This window comes from Drosophila busckii, chromosome 2R (genome assembly GCF_011750605.1).
Source record: "Drosophila busckii strain San Diego stock center, stock number 13000-0081.31 chromosome 2R, ASM1175060v1, whole genome shotgun sequence".
Classification (NCBI taxonomy): Eukaryota; Metazoa; Arthropoda; class Insecta; order Diptera; family Drosophilidae; genus Drosophila; species Drosophila busckii.
Window position 1 is genome coordinate 12123641 of NC_046605.1, and position 22065 is coordinate 12145705.

At 37.8% G+C, this 22065-nt stretch overlaps 2 protein-coding genes across 2 annotated transcripts; both read left to right on the top strand.

Annotated features, from left to right (window-relative positions):
* The first annotated feature begins 13563 nt into the window (after positions 1 to 13563).
* On the top strand, positions 13564 to 14115 carry LOC108595746 (tripartite motif-containing protein 43C). The gene is made up of 2 exons (XM_017981035.1): positions 13564 to 13860; positions 13926 to 14115. Exons 1-2 carry the CDS (start codon positions 13639 to 13641, stop codon positions 14052 to 14054), a joined length of 351 nt encoding a protein of 116 aa, XP_017836524.1. The 5' UTR covers positions 13564 to 13638; the 3' UTR covers positions 14055 to 14115.
* Positions 14116 to 20761: 6646 nt separating this feature from the next.
* LOC108595747 (E3 ubiquitin-protein ligase RNF125) lies at positions 20762 to 21342 on the top strand. Its single transcript, XM_017981036.1, has one exon. It carries the CDS (start codon positions 20817 to 20819, stop codon positions 21135 to 21137), a length of 321 nt encoding a protein of 106 aa, XP_017836525.1. The 5' UTR covers positions 20762 to 20816; the 3' UTR covers positions 21138 to 21342.
* Positions 21343 to 22065: the final 723 nt, after the last annotated feature.

Consider the following 22065-nt stretch of genomic DNA (forward strand, 5'->3'; position numbering starts at 1 on the left):
TCAATACATTTTACCTGCAAAATAGCAGCAATTCTCAAATGCACAATTTTAAGCGTTATTAGAGCTAAAGAAAAATGTGGTAAGCTTTTTATTTTATAAAATAATATTGATAGTTTAGTTAAAAAAACACCTAAGTAATGAATATTTGATTCAATAATATAAATGAACAGCTTTTAATGAATAATTTTTTACTGTATTTGATATATTTTTTTTTTATATAAAGTACTATTACTTTATTTTATATACTTATTTAGTTAGTAGTGCTAATTGCATTGTTTATGATTATCTCTGCAATTTTTATAATATTTATATAATATAATTGCCAAGAGCAAGTCGTTGTCCTATTTATTTAATAAATTGTATACACATTCTATTAAATATATGTATAATATACATGCTGCTATTTGAAATGTGTAAATAGTATGTATATTATTTAAGTTTACAACTAATAAATTACATTTATGTATTTTTCTCTTGTGAATTTCACTTTACTGCGTCGTTGCAAGAAGAGCAAGCTAACAAATTAGTGAGAGGCACATAACGCGACTTTATTTGTGTGCTGCATTAAATGCTGAATGACATCATAAACTCTTCCACGGCTACGCGTGCCACACGGCCACGAGCGAGTTGTGTTGCAGTTGCACTTACAACTTGCTGCAGTATTTTTTGGCATGCAGTCAAGATGCGCCACAAGCAAAGAGAGAGAGCGTCGAGCTGTGGGCAGTCGTAAAGGTGTTTTTATAGTCGCCATAACAGCGCTACAGCTTGAGAGTTTGGCGGCGACTCCTTGGGCGGGGGAGCAGGGTAGAAACGAAGGACAGCTGCAGTTGTTTGCGCCTGGCAGTGGAGTCGATATTTGCACGTTGGCGTTGTCCAAATGTCCTGTAACTCCGACGACTGCGAGTGGACTTGTTTTTCCCAGGGATTGGCTGCTAGGCAACGGAGAAGAGTTGACTGGCCGTGGGGTGGGGGCTGCTGCTACAGATAGCTGCTAAGTTGGCTTGCAGGTGTGATTTTATGCAATTTGCTTTCATATTAAATGAATACCTGGGAGCTGTGCTTTGGGGCTGCACATACCACTTGCATGCTCGTAAAGAACTTTCATTCATTGCGAGGGGGGGTCGAGCTGGGTCGAGGGGGCGTGCCCCTATGACAGCAAAGTAACTGTGCAAACGCTGCAGCTGCAAATCCGCAATCAGACAAAGCAAATAATTTTGCAAAAATAAATATGAGGGATTATTGTGTGTATGTGTGTGTGTGTGTGTGTGTGTGTGTTTGGCAGGGCCTTGCTGGCAAAGCACTGAAAAGTATGCTATAATAAAATGCAGCTAAGTCGACAGTCGCTCGCTCACTCGTTCGCTCTGTCGTTCGGCCTGCCTGCCAAGCCTGCCAGCCTGCATGGCGATATTAAATTTCAAGTGCATGTGTTAAGCCGCCCGTCCGCCCGTCCGTTGTCTCATTTTTTTCTGCGGCTGCCACTATTTGTGGCACAATCTGTGTCTGTATCTGTGTGTGTGTCTGCCATTGAAATGTTGTCCTTGTCTTCAACAGCATTGCTGCAGCCACAAAATATGCTGCTCAATATCAACGACATTCATTTGAATGCATTTGCCACTTGAGAGATTAGCCCTGCAATCTAAAAAAAAGGAACTGAACTCGAACCCAACTCAGGCCTAAGCATTTTGCATTACGAAATTTACCTTTGTCATTGCTTTTATTTATTTCTGTTGTTGCTGTTGTTATTATTATACTCTTCTTCTTCTTTTTTTTTTTATTGTTATTGTCTATGTCTTGGCTTAGAGGCGGCCACTCCCCGCCAATGCCAGCACAGTCATTATTTTGATTATGTAACTTTGCCTTTTTTTTTCGTCAGCTTGTTTGCCTTTGCGGCACCACCTGACCCGCCCCAAGCGCTGCCCAAATGCCCAACAAATGATTTTTTTATTATTATTTTTATTATTCAGCTTTGCCATTGTCTGTTCGTCGCTGCTGCTGCTGTCGCTGCTGCTGGTGTGTTGACTTTTTGAAATTTACTTTTTAAAAAATTACAACAGCAACATTTTTTTAGACAAATTAAATGACAACCATTAGCATGGTGCTGAGTGCATTGTTTGCGTTTCACTGCATCAGAATGACACAATCATTTGCAGATGACTCCGACTGCTTAATATACAAATTTTAAAGTGAGCGCTTCGTGGATTTGCAGCGTTTATGCGAAATTTTGCAAACGAAGCCAGGACTCATTTATTTTTGCACATATTTGCGCATAGCACACCCACAAATGTTGACTTGAAATTATTGTGCACCAATTAAAGCCAACAGCTAATGTGACTACAAAATATTCGTTGCTTATTTTTATTTTGATTTCTTTAATATGAGCGCAATCACTTGAAAAAGAAATAATTGAGTTGTGGTATTTGGTTTATTTATTTAATTAATGTCAACTATGAGCAGTCGGCAGCAAAAAATAAGGAATACAGAAATTATTTAAAATTAATTATAATTAGTATTTTATGTATTGATAACTTTTATCTAAAATAATAGTAATGTGGTGTTAAGAGGACTTTTTATCGTGAGTCCTTATATTATATTATATTGTAATACTAAAAATATTTTAACAAAAGAAAAACCAATTACAACGGAAATACATGTTTACAAAATTAAGAAAATGGGCGCAACCAACTTTTATAATTGCAAACTTCACATAATCAATGCCTTAGGAGTGAAGTCCATTAAACCTTCGACGCTTTCGTACTTAACGAGTGAGTCATAACAATCTTGTAATATTTAATCTATAGAAGATTTCTATGACTCATACGTTGTGCTTCAGCTTAACTTCAGCTTGCAACTAGAATCAATTCAGCATTGTCAATTATCTTTGGATATCTACGATCATGAAGACCAACAATATTTCGCTGGAAAAAAATATTTAAATTAAAAATGTTCACAGCTTAGTTGCGTTGGTCTTCATGGCAAAAGCAGCAAGCACAGAATCCTGTTTAAGGTCACTGGAGAAGTCAATACTTGGAGTAGCCACAGGTAAATCATTTTTTGCAGCTGGTTTCAAGGATTTCATTAGAAAGTCACTTATATTACATTTTCATTTCTTATCCATATTAATATCCAGCTATAGGATATTTTCGAGTTTGCCCCTGCCAAACGGATTAATGTACGTACATAATTATAGGAAATTTTCTAAATATTTAAATACACAAATATGTTCAAATGAAAGTAATAGGTAAACCCATAGTAGGAATTTGTGCGCTTTATAGGTTCAATTCGTGCATCAGGTTTATAAAATCTGTTGATTGATAAATAAATAAACTGTGTAAAGTAGCCTAGTTTTAAAATAATTAAAAATTAAACTTTTTTTATTGATTTTATTTAAACTCTATCAGAATTGCTTACCATGATTCGCTGGCAGCTGTTTTGGCAGCTTTCAGTTGCCATTTCTCTTTCAAACTTCAACTATTAGATTTGATTTTCATTTATACAACTATTTGTACACAATTTTTCTTAACGTTTTTTCTCCGTTCATTGTACTGAATAAACCAAAGCGACTTGGTATAGAAGCACATACATAGCTCTAGATCTTATTCTTGTTGAGCAGCAGTTGCTTATACAAGTTAACAGCAACATTGTTAAGCACACGAACAGAGTTCAGTGGCTTAAACAAATCTGCAACTTTGCAATTAAAAAGTTGCACAAGTTGACCACCAAAGTTCAATAGTCTAAACATCCGCCGATCCACGATTCCAAGAATGTAAACAACTGCAACTTTGTAATTAAACAGTTGCACAATATTGACCACCAAAGTAACATCCGCCGATCCACGATTCTAAGAATGTGAACAACATAAAATGCTGAATTCATGATTGTCGCCGTCAGCAACAAAATACCGCCAACGCCGACGTCGCCACCAACTACGCCAGCGCCGCTGCCGAAAGCCCACAGTTAGCTCAGGGTCGTCTTAAGCTTTGTAAAATCAGTTCCATTTTAATATTTGAATAAAGAAGTTTAAGCCCAAACTAATTCAAATTTAACTTACATAGATGCAGAAAAACGGACAAATGGACGGACGCGCATGGCTATATCGAAGCCGTTTATCTTGCTGATCAAGAATATATACATATGACGCCATCTTCTCCCTGCTACATACATTTTCACCATGTTCAATTTTTTATAATAATGTCAAAGTGTATAAAAAATAGATAGCAAATTTAAGTGTTATGAAATAAGAATATAGCAAATAACAACAAATTCAAACGAAACTCATACATATTTTGCGCGTTTTTAATGCTCAAAATTGAGGGCATGTGCCTCTATAAGGATGCCAAACTTAAGGCTCTGCTTTGGCAGTTGTAATCAATGAAAATGCAATTTGATGAAGTGACGCTTCGAGCGCAACATGACGACAAATGCGCATCATTTGACTTATTAGTGGTTTATTTCACTCTCGGCACTCAACTACAATACAATTACACACACATACAGAGAACTTAACTACACACACACTCACATACGTCGAGTCATTGGGTAAAACTTTGGCTTTACACGCTGCCAATTTGCAATTTCATTACAATGCTTAATCATCATTACTTGCGAGCAAACGCATAGAGCGGCTATAAACACACATACATAGACAGGCACACACACATATGCAGGCATGCGTGTGTGTGTGTTTGTGTGTGTGTATGTAGCACATGAACAATATTGCATTCGCACTTCCGTTGCGTACAACATAAAAATGCACACACTGACTCCAAAAAAATAGAGAGAGCGAGAGCGAGGAATGAGCAGAGAGGTGTGTGGTCGGTGGTGGGGGTGTGCGGGGCAGGGGCATTCGTGAAGCAATTTCGCGTGCTGAGCTGCCATGTCAACGTTCACATGGCTGGACTAGCAACTCAGTCGCGTCTCGCATTTGTAGCCTAGTGGCATTTGATTATACATACATCTCTACCGCCGTATCATGCAACGTTGCATCGTGCCACACTCGCACACACTGCACTTGCGTCAAATGCAGTTTATGCCCCAAGCTATAAATCAAAATTTTTGGTTTTCTGCTGTCAGCCCCTGGCAACGGCAACAGCAACAACTCTGAGCTCTGAGCTATACACGTCGTATGTACTTCATAGTTGTTGCTGCTGTTGTTAGATGTTGCTGTTGTTGTTGCTGTGGTTTGAGTACTGTTGCTGTTGCTGCCTTTACGCCGCATGAGCTTGAGCGCCAGCGCCAGAGCAACTCGTTTATTTTCGTGGTCATAATTTGCCGCAGCTGCTGCTCTTCTGGTATTTTTCGTCAGGCTTACTACGTTTACGTTTGCGTGCCATTGTCCATGTCCGTGTTCATGCCGCTGCTGCTGCTGCTGCTGCTAAAATATTGGTTTAGATTGTGTCAAACAAATTGAATTTGCGAGTTTCTGATGAATCTCAAATCGCAGCTAACACCATTACCTTGCACAAACTGCACACAGAGCAATCGTTCGCTCCTCTGTCATGGCCACTGGCCAACTTGAATGGCAGTGAGTGCCAATGCCACTGCCGCCGTCTATTGTTGAGCATTTATTCTAATCATTGACAAATGAAATGCCAATTGAATTGCCAAGCTTGTGTTCAAACGATTGCTGGTCCATGGGCAGTGATACGCTTTTGCATAATCCCCAAAGTTTAGAAGATAACAGGCAACAATTGAGCAACAGTTTTGTTAGGCTTTTAATTGAAACTAAATCATTCCTGTTTAAGCGAATGATAAGTAACTGCAATTATTACAAATTAAAATGAAATATATTATAGCTGCTTAAATAATTTAAATACAATTAAATCGGCATAGTTTGAGATTATTCAAAACTAATAATGTAACTACAAATATTAGAGTTATTTTTCGCAGAACAATTTTCTGCCTGCTTAACAATCTCATTTTATAAATTTAATTTTAAATGTTAAAGAACATTGAGCTTTGAAGGTTTGTCTTCATTTATTTTAACTACTTTTCTGTCTGTGAAATGCCCATAGTCAACCTTAATTAAATTAGTAAAAATATTATAAGAATGAGAAAAACTGTTACACTATTTATTGATCTCAAGCTTAAGAAAGGGTTAAAATTAGTTGAGGTACTAGCATGTTAATGTTAATATTAAAAACAATGCCCAATAAACTCAAAATAAAAACATCACAATAATTGTAAAAGAGTATTAAATAAACTTACTACAATAAAAGATTATTGTCAATTATTATAAATAAGCCAAATAATTATTTTTCGAATTGGCAATTGTCTCAATCATTTGGGAACTGAAAATATTTCACCTATAAATAAATTTAAATATTATTCTCCAAAAATTATTTAGTAATCGTAATTAAAATTTAGCAGCTTTAGTATTAAATACATTTTGAATCTAAGTTCTTGTTTTTTTTAAGTTTTTGCTCTATGCGTATATATTTTAATAAACGTTTCACTGCAATAAGATGTGTGTAAAGTTTAGTTCCAAGTTGGGCCAACTCAAATATTTAATTCCACGCTTCATAAGCCGAAGTTTATAGCGTCTTAAGTCGGCATTTCTTACTTGTTTTCAGCTCATAAGCTGTCTTGACCAGACTTGGCCACACATACAATCATATATTTATAGCTATGTTTGTTTGCTTGTGTGTGTGTGTGTGTGCAACACGCGATGCGCGTCTCATTTGCTCGGACTTTCAACGTCATCATTAAGGAGCGAGCATTTGGCAATGGGCAACTTTTTGCAGCTGCCTGCGCTTAACACGTGACTGAGAGTGAGAGAGAGAGAAAGAGAGAGAGAGTAAGAGAGAGGGTGAACTATTATGAACTGCAAGTGAACTTCAATTGTGCGCTGGCGGGCTTATTTAAACATAAACTGCTGCTGCGGAATGCAATAGACGAAAATCTTCCACATGATTGGCGCATAATACAAATATACTAGGACTAGTAATGTGGTCAGCTTTCTATCGCTGCCATCGATCTTTGGGCACTTGCAATTGACAGATCAAAATTAGAAATCGCAGCTCGCCCCTAAACAAGAAATCAAATCAAATAAAATAAACTGTATTTAATTCCCATTCACCCTCTCGCTCTTGCAGTCGCTTGTACGCTGTTGCTTTTTATAGCTAATTGAATGACTGGCAAATAATTCGTTGCCTGCTGCTAGGCGCAAAAGCATTGCTATTGTTGCGATTTGCTGCTGCTGGCTTGGCTGCTAGCAATTTGTGTAACGTTCGCTTATCGCCCATTGTTAGCTACGGCTGCCGTTTTAAGTGATTTTGTGGCCTTTCATATGCAAAGCAGCTGGAGCAGGAGCTGGAGCAGGAGCAAGAGCCGCCGTGAAAACTGATGACGCAGCAGCCAGCGCATCGATGAGCACTTGAGTTGACTTTGACTCCACTCGACGCGACTGCTCTTGACTTGGCTTAACGCTCTGTGTGTGTTTGGGGCGTGCCCGAAAATTGCCCGTTTAGCGGTTGATTTAAATGCCATTACAACAACAGAAACAACAACAGCAGCAGCAACGAGAGCGAGAACAAGAACAGGAAGTGCTAGTGCTGAACACGTTGGCAGTTTGTTGTTTGCCCCAGCACGCGACAAGCATCAAGGTAACAAATTTTTCATTGCTTTTGTGTATGTTTTTCGATGGAAATTGCGGCACTTGCAAGACGCTGTTTACAAAATTTGATTTTCGTGTTTGATTTGCCAGCCGAAGCGTAAAGCGCAAGTATTATAGTTAGCTGCTGGAGTGGGGGGTGAGATGGAGTTGGGGTGTGAGTGGTGCTCACGTGTCTGCGAAATGGAAAGCCAAATGGCAGCCAATGTCTGTTGCCGACTATTTATAGTCTGACCCTAGCTAAATGAAACTGTAAATTAGAGACTGCACACACAGAGACTGAGAAGAGACAAAGGCAGCGCCTGGCAGCCAGTGCAAAAGAGAAAGCGCATCATAATGCAGTTGTGTGCAAAAAAAAAAGGAAGAAAAAATAAGCAACGCAAGGAAAAAACTTAATCAAAGCAGCGCCTAAAAGCAGCAGCAACTGCAGCATCATGCAGGGGAACAAGCCGCGCATGAAAATGAACGCAGGGGAAACAGACACGAAGCTTAACATGCGAAGCGAAACGGTTAACAGTCGCTCTAAGCGGTTAAGCGAGAAATGAACGAGAGTTAACAGAGCTAAGTTAACAGTGTCGAATTTTAAACTTACACTGCATTCAAGTTTTAGATTGTAATAATAATTATAAAATTATTATTTAAATGCATTAATATCATTGCCATGCTGCTTGATTCAAATCAAAGAACGCACCAATTATAAATTTTAACTAACAATAGGCAGAAATAAAAATAGTTTTTACATTCAAATGCTTATTCAAATTTTATTTTGAATTTTATATTGTAATTAATGAAAATTTCTAAAGTTTTGCTGCAATCATTTTTATATTCAAATATTTTTAGCCATGAACAAAGTTACAAAATATATTTTAGCTTTTATATTTAAATATGTACACTTAATTTAACTATATTAGAGTATGTAATAATTAGCATAAAAATACTACTTAATTAACATATAATTTTAGAACTAATTAAATAAATATAAAAACATTAATACTTGTGCTAGGACTTCATTGCCATTTTATTTAGCTATCAGGCTTATAAGCGCGCTCTCTTAAGCAGACTGTCCGCTCTTAATGTTGCTCTTCAGCTTTGATGCTGCGACTGCCTGCCAAATGCATTTGACTTCAATTGTTCTTTCGTTAATTTAACAGCGCTGCACATACATTTAACTAAAATTTGATGTGCAGCTAATTGAAAGTAATAAATGCAAGTTGCTCTATATTCAGTTTCGATTAAATTAACTCTAACTTGCTCTCTCAACTGAACTCTCTCATAACTAAAATACATCAGTGTGCGCTTTTAAAATTCATTGCTGTTTATTAACAAATGCAATTCACTTAAGCCTCAGTTGCTTAAGCTATGCAGCTTATGAGTTACCTGGAGATTCACTCAACTCACTCAAGCCGAGTGCGTTAACAGCGAATGCTGCAGCAGCAGTAAAACTGTTAAGCATTTCCCCATTTTCGCAGCTGCTGCGCTGCGCTGCTCTGCTCTGCCCTTATCTCTGCATCTATGCCTGAGAGTGTGTGCGTGTGTGTGTGTGTTGGGTTGGGTTGGGTTGGGTAACCGATGCCGACGATGCCTTTGTGCTCTTCAGCTTTGCGCTCACTCTTTTCATAGAGTGGAGTTTTCCTTTTTTGCGTGCGTCTTGCGTTGCTTTTCTTTTTGCATATCCCCAGCCGGAAAATTCATCGTGCTGGATGCGACGACGTCGGTATAAAAACGCCCGCAACGCATTTTGTTGCTCATAAGTTGATATCATTGCGTTCAGTGTGTGCCTGTGTCTCATGTGGCAGCTGCTGCTGCCGCACAAAAGTTCGTTTGGCTACGCACACACACACAGACGCACGCACACACGCATACAAGTTTGAATTAAAAGACTATTTTTGAAATAGAAGTGAATTTATTACAAAGACTATAAGAAAGTGCAAAAATAACTAAATAAAAATACATTTAAATATTTGATAAAATAATAGAAAAATACTGCGAGACTCTTTAAACAACAGTTTGCATTTATCTGAACGTTTTTCAATTTGTAAATTGCTTATTTTTGTCGCTGCTGTTATCTTTTTTATATTATTTTTACAGTGCCGCAAATGCAATTTGCATAATTTATATTTATTATTAAATGTTTTTGCAACTGTTGTTGCATTTAATTTATGCCAACACCTTTCAACCAGGCAATTAACAAACGTTACTACTGTACGCTACCGCTGACCGTTATGCATGTAATTAACAATATATTTATGTTAGAGAAATTAAGAAAAGCGCAAAATTTTCATTTAGCAAATGACACTTTTTTAAAAATTATTCAAATGACATCTGACTGCACTAACAAAACATAAAAAAAAAAGAAAATAATTATAATCATATTATAAAAAGTATAACAAAAAAGAACGAACATGCAATTGAATACTGAAAAATATGCAAATGCTGCAAGCGTTGGACATTTGGTTGCCACTTTTGTTGAGGTAAGTTCAGCAACACTTTTCACTAGTGTATATCAACACACACATTACATTAATTAAACATTTGTCAGTCAACATGCGCAAATTGCAATTTCATAGAGGTTTATAATTTTGCAGCTCAGCGCAGTGAAACGTTAAAAATGCAGTTAACAGTAAATTTGAGTATAAAATGTTGTTGTATGATTGGCAAATGTTTTTATTATTAAATTTTAATGTGGTTAATGGCAAACAGCATAATGAGTTTTTAAGCATTTTATTATGATTTAGTTTGGTATATATTTTTAGAAATATATTTGATGAGCTTTTAAATTCTAAACAGTTATTTTTAAACATTTTAATGCAAGTATTGTCAAACTCTAATCAAATTTGATGAAAAATAGTATTTGTAGCATAGTTATCTGCGCTATTTACTACACTCACTTCAAACTCAATGCACTATTCTTTGCTTATTTATTTAAAAACAAATAAATGCAGCTACAAATTACTTTGTATGCTATGCAAACATTTACCATGCAATATGCATCACTTCACAGCTCTTAATTAAATTTTTTTTTCTGCCACCATATGAATTGCATTGCAATGTAACGTAATGTAGTTTTTGCTTTTAATTTTAAATTGAAATGGACATAAGCGCGTTTAAAAATAAGACAACATTGCTCAATACACATTCAATTAAAGGCGTCATTTAATATACAAAAAACAGCCGTCAATCAATTAAATGCAACAGCAGCAACAAAAATAAAAAAACAGCTGCATGCAAATTGACTAAGTTGCATTTCAAAGTGTTTGTTGTCATGAATAAAATGAATGAATTAATATTTATGCAGCGCATGTAATATTTAAATAGAAATTAAAGCGAGATTGAGCGAGAGAGAGAGAGAGCGAGCGAGTCCGAAAAGAATTTGAGCTGCAATCAGGTGCAAGCAAATGCCGCGCAGCTCTTTAAATTCCAATTAAAAGGAAAATGTGAATAATTGCAAAAAGTGCTTAGTAATGCATGTCCTTACTCACAACTGCCAATGTGTGTATGTGTATGCGAGCTGAGTGAGTATGCATTACCGCGCTGAGAAGTCGAGGCTTTGGATTTAGCTTGAGCGCAGTGGCTGCAAAAAGCCTTGTTTCAGCTTGGCTTAATTGCATTTTAGTTACCAAGCCGCGCAGCCGTTCGACTAATGCCACATGCCAGCGCAGCTAGCACAGCAAGCACTACAACAAAAACAACTGCTAAGTACTCAAAGCACTTCTATGAGTGCCGCACACACACACACACACTAATACAGAAACGCAAACACATATTGCACTTGACTGCCATAAGCCTCAACGCGCGTATCCTGTGAATGTTGCTTTGGCGCCTTTGCTCGTTCTGTAGCAAGCACATTTTTCTCGATTTCCCCTTTATGCCAAAATGCCGTTACACAGCTTCCTTGTCACTGTGTCTCTCTGTGTGTGTGTGTGTGTGTGCTAGTCCAGGCTAAATATGTTACTGTGTTTGTCTCAAATCAGCTTCCGTCACATGACAAGCGGCAACAAAAAGTAAAAAAAAAAATATGAAGAACACAAAGAACAAGCGCAAAAAGTCTGACAGAAACCAAACCAAAAACTCTATAGAAAGTCAGAGACTGTAGCGCTCGTTAAATTTTGCTGCCGCTTCTGCTTTCTCTAGTGCTGCTACTCACTGCGATAAAGTGCAAATTTTGTTAATTATTCCTGCGTTCGCATGTGTGCGAACAAAGTTTACTTTAGTCTGCATAACTCTCGACTCTGGTATTTTTTTTTTTTTTGCTTTGCCGTTTTTTGGGTCATAATTGCGACAATTCTACGCAGCCCCTAGCCTGGGAGTAGGTGAGGCCATCAATAACAATGCTCAAGCATTTTAACGAGCTTGAGCTTGAACAATTGTAAACTTTCTGCCCAACTCTCTGTTGTCTTTCTCTGCTTTCGTCGGAGCAATTAAGCTGCACATAATTTTAATAATTTAAATATGCATATGAGTAAGCTCAGCAAACATTGCTGACCAGCAGACTGGCATTAAAATTAATGATAATTCGCTTTGTTTAGTCAACTTTGCTAAGGCAGTGTCAGCTAGTGACATACGCTGAGATTTGCGCTTTTGCAAATTCATTTGCTAAACACACACACACAAACGCACACACAGACACATTCAAACCTGTGCATAAATTATGCACTGCAGCGCAGAATAGCAGAAAATATTAACTGCTATGTGGCAGCAGCAGCAGCAGCAGCAACCGTAAACCCACTTACCACACACACACACACGCATACACATGTACGCGTTACCAGGTGGCAGCCAAACAAACCGCACACACGCTGACTTAGCTTAGAGCACAACTGGCATACACTATGTTTCATGCATTGGCCTTTTTCCAAATCCTTTTTGCAGTTGGCGCAATTTTTATTACTTTTAAATAAAGAATTGAAGTAGAAACTGTTGTTTTGGATTTAAAGTGTCAACAAAATTGATATGAATATATGAAATATACATCAATTTCTATATAATCTTGAAAAAATTATATATAAAAATTAAGTTTAGGCTTATAAATAAACCTGAGCAAATAAGTTAGATGCTAAATTTTAAATAAAAATGTTCAATAATTACATTTAAATTTATTATTATATTAATTAGCGGGTGAATCATATTTGTATTTTAACATTTTTATTATAAAAATTAAGAAATACAAGTTACACAAATTGCTTTTAAATATTATAGAAATAAAAATTAAACTTAAGACATTGTTCTATACTATTATCAGATTTTCTAATGAATAATATTATTTATATTTATAAATAGAAATTAGAAAAATGAAATAATTAGGCTATATTAAATACTCTATATGCGCTTCTTCGGTGTTGTTTTTCCTTAACTCTTATTAGCAATTGCTTATATAATTATAATATTTTCTATAGCATACATTGCTGCGCAGTGTAAGTGAACCAACAATTACTTGCTGTTTTTTCTATATTTCTTGCATTACATAAAGCTCAGCTGCATTCAAAATTATGGCTAAGTTCACAATTGAAAATAGCAAATGATTATTTTTTTTTTTAGGTTTTGCTAGCGCATCGGCTAGTCGTTAACTGCTCAGTTAGTAGACTTGGCGCATTTCTTTAAGCGCCAGACACACACACACATATGCAGCAACTAGTTTTTTGAAGCTGATACAGCAATTTATTTCGTTAGTCAGTTGCTGGCTTTGCCTTGACTGCCATGCTTGCAACAGCACGTTGCACACACACACACACACATGCAGCTAAAAATAAGCGACTTAACATAAAGTGGTTTTTGGCTTGGCTTTTGGCTTTGCATTTGACATTTCTTGGGCTAGCACACAACATTTTGGCAATTTGTTGGGCAAAATAACGCGACACAAGTCCACACACAACAACAACAACAACAACAACAACAACAACAACAAGAACAAACAAGCAAGCTTTGTGTGTAGCTCAAGCATTGCTATCAAAGTAAGCGGCGTAGTTAGTCATATTAAAATTAGTTATAAAACGTAGAAGCCAAAGTATAAATATAAGTATTAAGTAAACACAATGAGCGCTTTATTGCGCTGGTGCAGCTTGCATAAAAATAAGAACAACAATAATAATGAGACTGAGATAGATATATGCGCCATATGCCAGGGCCCCAAGACCGATCCCGTCAAGCTGAGATGCGTTCACACGTTCTGCAAGCTCTGCATGAATCAATATCGTCGATATTGTGTGGAGCTCACCTGTCCGCTCTGCCGTTGCAGAGTGCATAGCCGCTATAGCGTAAGTTGACTGCCGATTTACACTGACTGACACTTTGACTGAATTACATTTACATATGTCTCAAGCCCATTTCTTGGTGTAAGATGAGCTTTTGGCTATTTGTGCTGTGTGCCATTGGCTTGGTACTGGGCTATGTGCTTATGAGGGAGACAACGGCGGAGCAGCAGCCGCTCGATCTTGAAGAACTCTTGTAAATTGCCGGGCAACAAACATTTCTCTCTTTTGCACTACTTCAATAAAAAATCATATTTCACTGCCCCAAGTATAAGTTTGCAATCATTTAATGGCAGCAGCAGCAGCAGCAGCAGCTACGATACATGCAGATAAGATTAAACTTCTTATGAGTGTGCTTATAGCAAACTCACTCACACACACACACACACACACACACAGACATATGCTGCAGCTATCGGTTGTAGTGTTGCCTGCTTGTTTGCTTTACTTATGGCTGCCACTTTTACTTGAGTACGCTGCCATGTTGGCTATATAAATTGCATTTCAGTGCTCCACTGTTGTGATGAAGCTGCTGTCAGCGTGTTATGATAGCAAATAGTACGCGTGCTTGTAACAGCGCGCAGCGCGCACTGCAGCGCAGCTAAGTGAAGTCCACTTGACTTAATAATACACTTTGCGTCACAAAAACTCAATTTACATTTTCATTTTGTGCCAAGTGAACTCACAAAATCAGCCTGATGATGAAAAATAAATACATTTAATTATAGAAGAAGCAAATCTTGTGAATTATTTAAATTACAATAACAAAAAGCTAATCAATCGCATGCTTGGTGTATTATAATTGATATATGTTTATTAGGGGTTTGCTTTGCAGTCAGATTTCATTCCGCTGATCGATACAAATTCACTACTATGTCCCATATTTTTAATTATATCAAAGTTGGCCAATTTTATTAATGAATGTGAGGCTGCCACAGCTAATGTGAAGTAAGAATATTACACATTTTAACAGTTTCTTAACTTAAAAAAGGCTTCTTAAAAATAATCATATAGTTACTAAAATCTAACAGCAGTAATTAGTAAATTCAAGCAAAATACACTCCTGCTTTTATTTAATATTGACTATAGGCAGTCGCTGGCAAAGCTATTAAAAAGTCTGTGCTAATCCGCACAGAGTACTCAGTTATTAAAAAAGTTAATAATAATAACTGTCATCAGCAGCTTAAATTAAGTGTTTCTTGTATTTCCTTTTAGGTGTTGAAACTTTAAAATTATAATCACTTAAATAATGCTCTTAATCTCTTTGATTAAAGAAAGACAAAAGTTATGACCAAACATTGAATTTTTAAAGCTGCTGCATTGCCTCTAATCAACTAAGGCTGCCTAATTTTATAATAACTGCAACTAGTAGTTACTTAATTCAATGCTTTATTTTGCTGTTCATGAATTTCTCTCTTGCTCGTGAGCAATTCCTGTAAATTTGCAGCTATAATATAGGCAAACTCATTAGCAGATAATTTGTTATGCCTTTTAAGCATTCTCACCTGCCCAACTTGTATATATACTTGGGCTTATATTGTTTTATTTATATTCGCTGTTGCTGCTGCACAAAGCCAGCAACTTGACCAAAGGCAAAGCGTAAAAGCCAAAAAACGCAGCAAGCGGCGCTACGTTTTCTATTTTGTGGAAGTTAAGTTTCTGCTTTTTATTTGCCACACCCCCCAGAGCACCCAAGAGTCGTAGCCAGAGCCACAACTAAGTGGCAGCTAACGCCCACACTCTTGGCTCAGTGCAAACAAGCGATAATAAAGTAAACTTGCTTACTGCTCAAGTGCAATGGCAATTGTGGTGCCTACAGTGCTGCCTATAAGTGTGCTGCCACTACATTTTGTAAGCTGTAACTGCAACTGTAAGCAAAGTTAAGTAATTCTGCATTTTTACAATTAGAAGCAGCTATAGTAACAATAATAATAAAAAAAAAAATACAAAATTGTTGCACAACTTTAACAAAGTGTTTCAACGTGGACTTTTGTTTCTTTTTTTTCCGCCTGAGTTTACAGCTAAAAAATGTTGCCTCCAAAAAATAAAAAGTTAGTTTTGCTTGATTCTTTTTTTTGTCGTGTTGCGAATGTGTATAGTATAAAATTTATTTTCATTTTTTTTCGGCTGCTCTTGACGTGCTCATCGTCATCGTCAGCGTCGTCCTTGTTGAGTGCGAGTCCTTAACGTAGCTAGGTATGCTTGGAATTTGCTTTGCTTTATGCTTCAGTCGCTGCTGCACCTCGCAACGCTCTCCGACTTTACTTTGTTTTCTATATCATTTTTGTGCCTTTGCCTCTTCTGCTTGTGTTTTTTTTTTCGGCCTCGGTAAGTGCACCTTATTTCTTGCATTTTTCTCGTCTGCTTCTTTACCTGGGCTTGGCTTGCATTATAAGAAGGTAGAAATTAATGCATAGGGTCTCTGAAAAATAGAAAAAGCCAAGGCAAAGCGTTGTCGGGGCCTGTCATCAGATTCAGAATTGTGAAAGTGTCATGCTTTGCTTTTTGACTTATGCTTAAAGTTTCGGCTTAGCCAGCACCCAGTGGCGCCAAGGGCATTACGAAATCGATTACTCACGAATCCTGTATATAGAATGCTGATTTGTTAAATTTCAATTGCGATTACTAAGCACTCAAGTTACTTTTCGAAAGTTAAATAATGCCCAAGTATTAATGCAAAATAATTAATTATGAAGCCAAATAATCAAACATCATAAATTAGCTCAGCTTATCATATTGATTGAATTCAAAATAATTATATACAATTAAAACCATTTAAATGACTAAAATTTGTTTCACATTTTTTTAATAGTTCGGAATTATTGTTAATAACTCAGCTCAAGCGAAAATAGTTCTTATTTAATCAAATGATCACATTCTAAATACAAGTAAAACAATGCTGAATATTTTGATTTAACTGCAACAGTTTCTATTTATTAATGATTACGTTTTGCACTTAAGCTTACAATTTTATTATGACAATAGCTATTTATTTAAACTAAATTGAATTTACGTTTTCTTTAGAGCTATTTTTATCAGCACTTTGAATGCTTTTGTTTCGCTTTGTTTCGACTGGCTGCGTTTATTACTTATCGATCTTTGACGCTACGCAATCATTAACACTTGCGTAACCAATAATTTTGCTCGAAGCTCTCGGTGTCTGGCATTAGCATAAACTGATTTATTGTCAAGCTATTCAACTAAAAATCAACAATGGGCAACAAATGCAAAGAGAAAGAAAACTTGTCCAGCTTGCCGGCTCGTAGTCAACATATTGCTTATCATTTAAAGCAATCATCAAATCGTTGCACTTTGCATAATGTCATTGGGAAATATTATTCAGCTATTTGCAAATTTAGCCCAGGCCGCACCACCGCAGTCTCCAATGCCAGTGGCTAGCAAGGAGCAGCAGCAGATACTACAAAAGTTTTGCCAGCCATGTCATTTGCATAGTTTTGCTAGCAAGCGGATGTTGCTGCAGTTGCAGCTGCTGTTGTTGTTGTTGCAGTTGTTGCTGTTGTCAACAATCTTTTATGTGCCTATTGGCAAAATTATATTTTGGGCAAGGCAATGTCGAGTCGACTCCAGTCGAGTTGTAAGAAATTCAATTGTGCAGGTCGCTTAAGATATCACAGGCTGTGCGCTTGAGTGCGCAGTGAGCAGAACGCACAACCAAAATGTTTACTTAATTTATTATGTACTAAGCAAATTGCTTAGGAAAATCAGCAGACAAATTAGTTAAATTGAAGCCAAATGGATTTATGGGCACAAATGTGGCTACGCAGGTGACTGCATTGTGGCCAAGACAAAGGCAAAATAAAAACAATGCAACTAAATGTGCAACCTACTTTTAGCTGTATGTGTGTACATCTGAGTGTGTGTGTGAGCAGCAACCGCAAGCGTAGCCTGCGCTGCTTGGAGACAAGGCAGACAAAAGCGTAACTGACTCGACAATGGACCCGAAGCCGTGTGGTTGAGTGCATTTAGCTGAATTGCAGCCGAGTACTTTTTCTTGCAACACACACACGCACACACACACATAGACACACACATGCAAGCATGCATACCTAACTGTTGTTCAGTGCATTGAAGCGTGAGCTGCAGCTCTTTGGGTAAAGTGGGTGAAGGTTTTGCATACTTTTAGGGGCTGGGCTGAGCTACTCAATGCCAAGCCAAAGGCCAAGCTAAACGCTAAAGACAGAAACAGGTGCGCTCTTCATAATTTTCAACACTAGTTCGTAGTCTAATTAGTGCTGCATTTAGCTTAACAGCTAATTGCTAAATAAACAGCAATAGTTGTTGCTCGAATTTAAGCTACTGACGCTTCATTTAATTAGCAAGCGACAGCGTTTGATAAGCTCAACATTGTCCTTAGAGCCTGCGCATAAAAGATGCTGCATATATAGAGATTCAAGCGCTGCTGCTGCTGCTCTGGGTGGTGCTGGTTTGGGTGGTGGCGCTTGCTTTCCGGTTTCCGTTTGCTGCGCTTTTGAAACATTAACTCACTAATGCCGCTGACTTTTGCTCATGATTCATTTAGCGTCACGTTAACCCATTAAGCACACGATACAGTTGTGGCTTGTTGCTTGCTGCTTCTTCATCTGCTTCTTGCAGTTGTTGCTGCTGCTGTTGTTTAGCTTAGCATAAATGAGGACAACACCGCCGTCGCTGCCAGCGTGTCCGGTTACAAAGCTCATTAGCGCAGCTAAGAGCAACAACAACAACAACACGCGCGCCTTTAACATAAACGGAGATACTGTAACATGGCTTATATAATGAAAGAATTTGCAGGCAGCGCATAGCTAACTTGATATGCAAAAAAAAAATGAAGATATGAAAATAAAAATAAAGCGTGTGCAAAACAATTTTACATAGCGCAATGTAAAAAATCTAAGGGAAAATGCCAAGGCTCGTCCTGGGGCCTACAGCGCTCATAAAACGTTAAATTCAAAATATAAGCCAACTGCATTATAGATAAATCCACGCGGACTTAATGCCTGCCCAGAGCTCTGTCCTGGCCTTTAATCCTCAACGCTTAAAGTGCAGCTAAAGGTATTTAGATATATATTGTGTGCATATAAAAATAGAAATGAGCAAAAGAAATAAGTACGCAATTTAGTAAATGGAAAGTTCAGTGAAAATGAGAGAGGATTGATTTAAAAAGACTGTGAATAAACATTTATTTCTGCATTTATGCTTATTTATAATTAAAGATCGGTTTGTTATAATTCTAAAGCTAAATTCAATTGATTCACATATATCACAGTCTGATGTTGTTGAGTTAGCAGTTTTTACTCCGCAGGATGTTAAACAAAGCTTAAGTTCGAGCTTAAGTCTGATGTTTTTATTTATGTTCTTGGTCTGTCTTTATAAAATAGCCAATTAGTTATGCAACTTCTGTGATATTTTGTTTCTCAGCAATATTTTTAAGCTTTTAGAGCAATTATTTATTTTTGGCTTTTATTTGATCTCACAATCAGCTTAGCCCCAATTTTTGCTCTGCTATATATTTATTTCATTTGAAACAGTTAAATAAATTTGTTGCTGAATTCATAAGAAATACCGTTTGCAAAAAATATTGAAGCCATTCAACTAGTTGTAAATTTTAAAAGCTAAAACTTCTTGCTTGTTATTATTTCATTTGAATTGCTGCAATCTGCTGTCAATTTTAAGTAGAACTTGACTAACTAGTTGGCTGCCTTTATTTAGCAAGTAAATAGTTAATTGAAAATCAGTTTGCCAGGGTGCAGTTTTCTCAGTCGGCATTGCAGTCGGCGCACGCGTCAGCTGCGTATTTAATTTGGACTAACTTTTTGTGCAAACTTACAGCTTGAAGTTGTTTATCTTTTGAGTTTAATTACCTGCTGACTTTTAGAGGTGCGAGGAACGTCGGAGCGCCAGAGCGAGAGCCATGCCAATTTTTTGTATAAACAGTTTGTTTTGTTGTTGTTGTTGTTGTTGGCAGGCAAACAATTTGATAGCTATTGGGCAACATAATTAGAGTAAAGTCGAGTAAAATTAATTTAAGTTGCAGCTGGAAAAAGTTGAAGCAAACAAAGCAACGAAAATTTGCATTGCCAAACAATAAACAATCAAGTTGAATGCAGTACAGTGGGCAGTGTACAGTGGGCAGTGGCAATTGGCAACTTTTTAATCAAATTGTTGTCATGCCAATCAGAATGCAGCGCGCGTGTAAGAGAAAGCGCAAGAGCAAGAGAAAGAGCAAGAGCAAGAGAGAGAAAGTAACTTTTGCTCAATTTGCTGGCAAGCACACGTAATTGAGCGGATCGTGGCATTAATGCGACACAATATATAGTTATATATATGTGTGTGTGTGGGTGACGTCAGCGCTTCAATTTGTTTGCTTGTTAGTCAAGGGGCGTGACTTTTAGTGTCCTGCCTGCAGTTGGAACTTAATTAAAAGCCTTGTAGAAAATAATCGCTGCCTGCGTGTCATCATCAGCCGCCGCCGTTGCCTCCTTGACTCCTTGCCTCCTGCCGTTGCACGTTGTTAAGTTCGATTTATATCGCGTCTGCTCTGCGGTCGTTGTCTCAAAGTGCAAAGTGCTGTATTTTTTTTCGTTGTCATCGTCGTCGTCGGCGTCGTCGTCTCGCCTTGAAATGTTGCGAAAAAAGAAAGAGATGAGCCGCTGCGACAAAACACATGGCAAACACTTAGGCGTCTAGTCTGTTGGGTGGTGGCGCCGACCCCCTCGTGCCGTGTCAACGTCTAATTGAGTTGTACAAGGCTACTACTAATTGCATTCGATGCTTGCCGCTTCAGCTTCGGCTTCAGCGTTGATATAATTAAATTGTATGCCAACTAAGCTGAGAGGTGTCCTAACAAATTTATGGCAACAGTTTTAATTAAAACAAAAGCTAAGCAATGCTTACTTTTACACTCAGTTAACACACATACACACACACATTAAAACACATTCAAGTTATCAAATAGTTATAATATGGCTGATGGTTGCAGCCACGTATTGCAAACGGATGTGGATGTGGATTTGGATGCGGAGCTGTGCGCCTTTTGTCTGGATCGTCTGCACAATCCGGTGCAGCTGCGTTGCAAGCATTCCTTCTGCCGCAGCTGCTTGCAGCTCTACAGCGAGGCACGCGATTGGTCCGCGAAGCGCTGCCCCTTGTGCCGTCGCTGCCTGACGCTGGACGAGCTGCGCTGCCGGCGTGTGGCAAGTGCTTGGCGCTTGACGATCTTGCTGAGCATCGCTTTGCTTACGTTTAGCCTGGGGCCATTTGGGCTGCTGCTTGTCTATTGGTAAATTGCTGGAATTAACGCCTCAGCTGCAGCGAGTGCTGGCACTTTTAATTGCATTGTTGCGCATACGCCGCGTGTGCCGGCGCCGCCCATGCGCTGCATTTTAATGCAATTTTACGCCCGAATAAATCCATCAAAATGCCCGCAACGCAGCTGCGCTGCTGCCAAAACAAATCTACAACAAAATTTGCACAAATCTATTTATCTATATGCATATATATTTATTTCTTTATTTTCTTTATTTTTGGTTGGGGTTTATGCTGCTTGCTTATTCATAAATTTATTTGTGGCAGTAAATCAAAAAATGTTTGCATGCAAACACAAACAAAAAATCCGTTGTTGCCATATCACGTTGTTGATAGCTGCTTTAAAGTGCAACATTGGCAATTAAATAGCGCTGGGGATCCTAACAAAAAAAAAGAAGCGTAGAATGAAAAAAATAAACAGAGCAGAGCCATAAAATGTTTGCGAAAAATGATTTTGTGGCGCTTTGGCCTGGCATATTGTTGTTGACTGTGTGGCCATAATAACGGCACACACACAGTTAGCCATAACCACACACACACACACATACACACACATTCCGAGGCAGACACACATGTGTGCGGCAACTAACAAAACAATATGGCAAGAGTGCGGTGAATGCTTTTCGATTTTGTTATTTTGATTGCTCGGTTTTTTGGCTACGGTTTGAGCGCTGCTGTTATTATTATTATTATTGTTGTTGTTGTTGCCTTCGCCTGTGCCTGCATAGATTTTGATAGCGCGATATGAACACCTGAGCTTTGTAACCAAATATTTGCGCTTTGCATGCCAAGCAGCTCACAGCTCCAGCTCCAGGCCAAAAGTATCCTAAGCATGGCGAAATCTATAAAAGAGTTAAATGTATCTAGATGTCTATACGTGCCACGACTACAGCTACCTGGCTCTCT

What these genes read in the sequence shown, in the direction of transcription:
- LOC108595746 (XM_017981035.1), top strand. Translation starts at nt 13,639, where the DNA reads ATGAGCGCTTTATTGCGCTGGTGCAGCTTGCATAAAAATAAGAACAAC. An exon ending in GAGTGCATAGCCGCTATAGC is followed by an intron (nt 13,861 to 13,925) that starts GTAAGTTGACTG and finishes ATATGTCTCAAG; the next exon opens with CCCATTTCTTGGTGTAAGAT.
- LOC108595747 (XM_017981036.1), top strand. Translation starts at nt 20,817, where the DNA reads ATGGCTGATGGTTGCAGCCACGTATTGCAAACGGATGTGGATGTGGAT.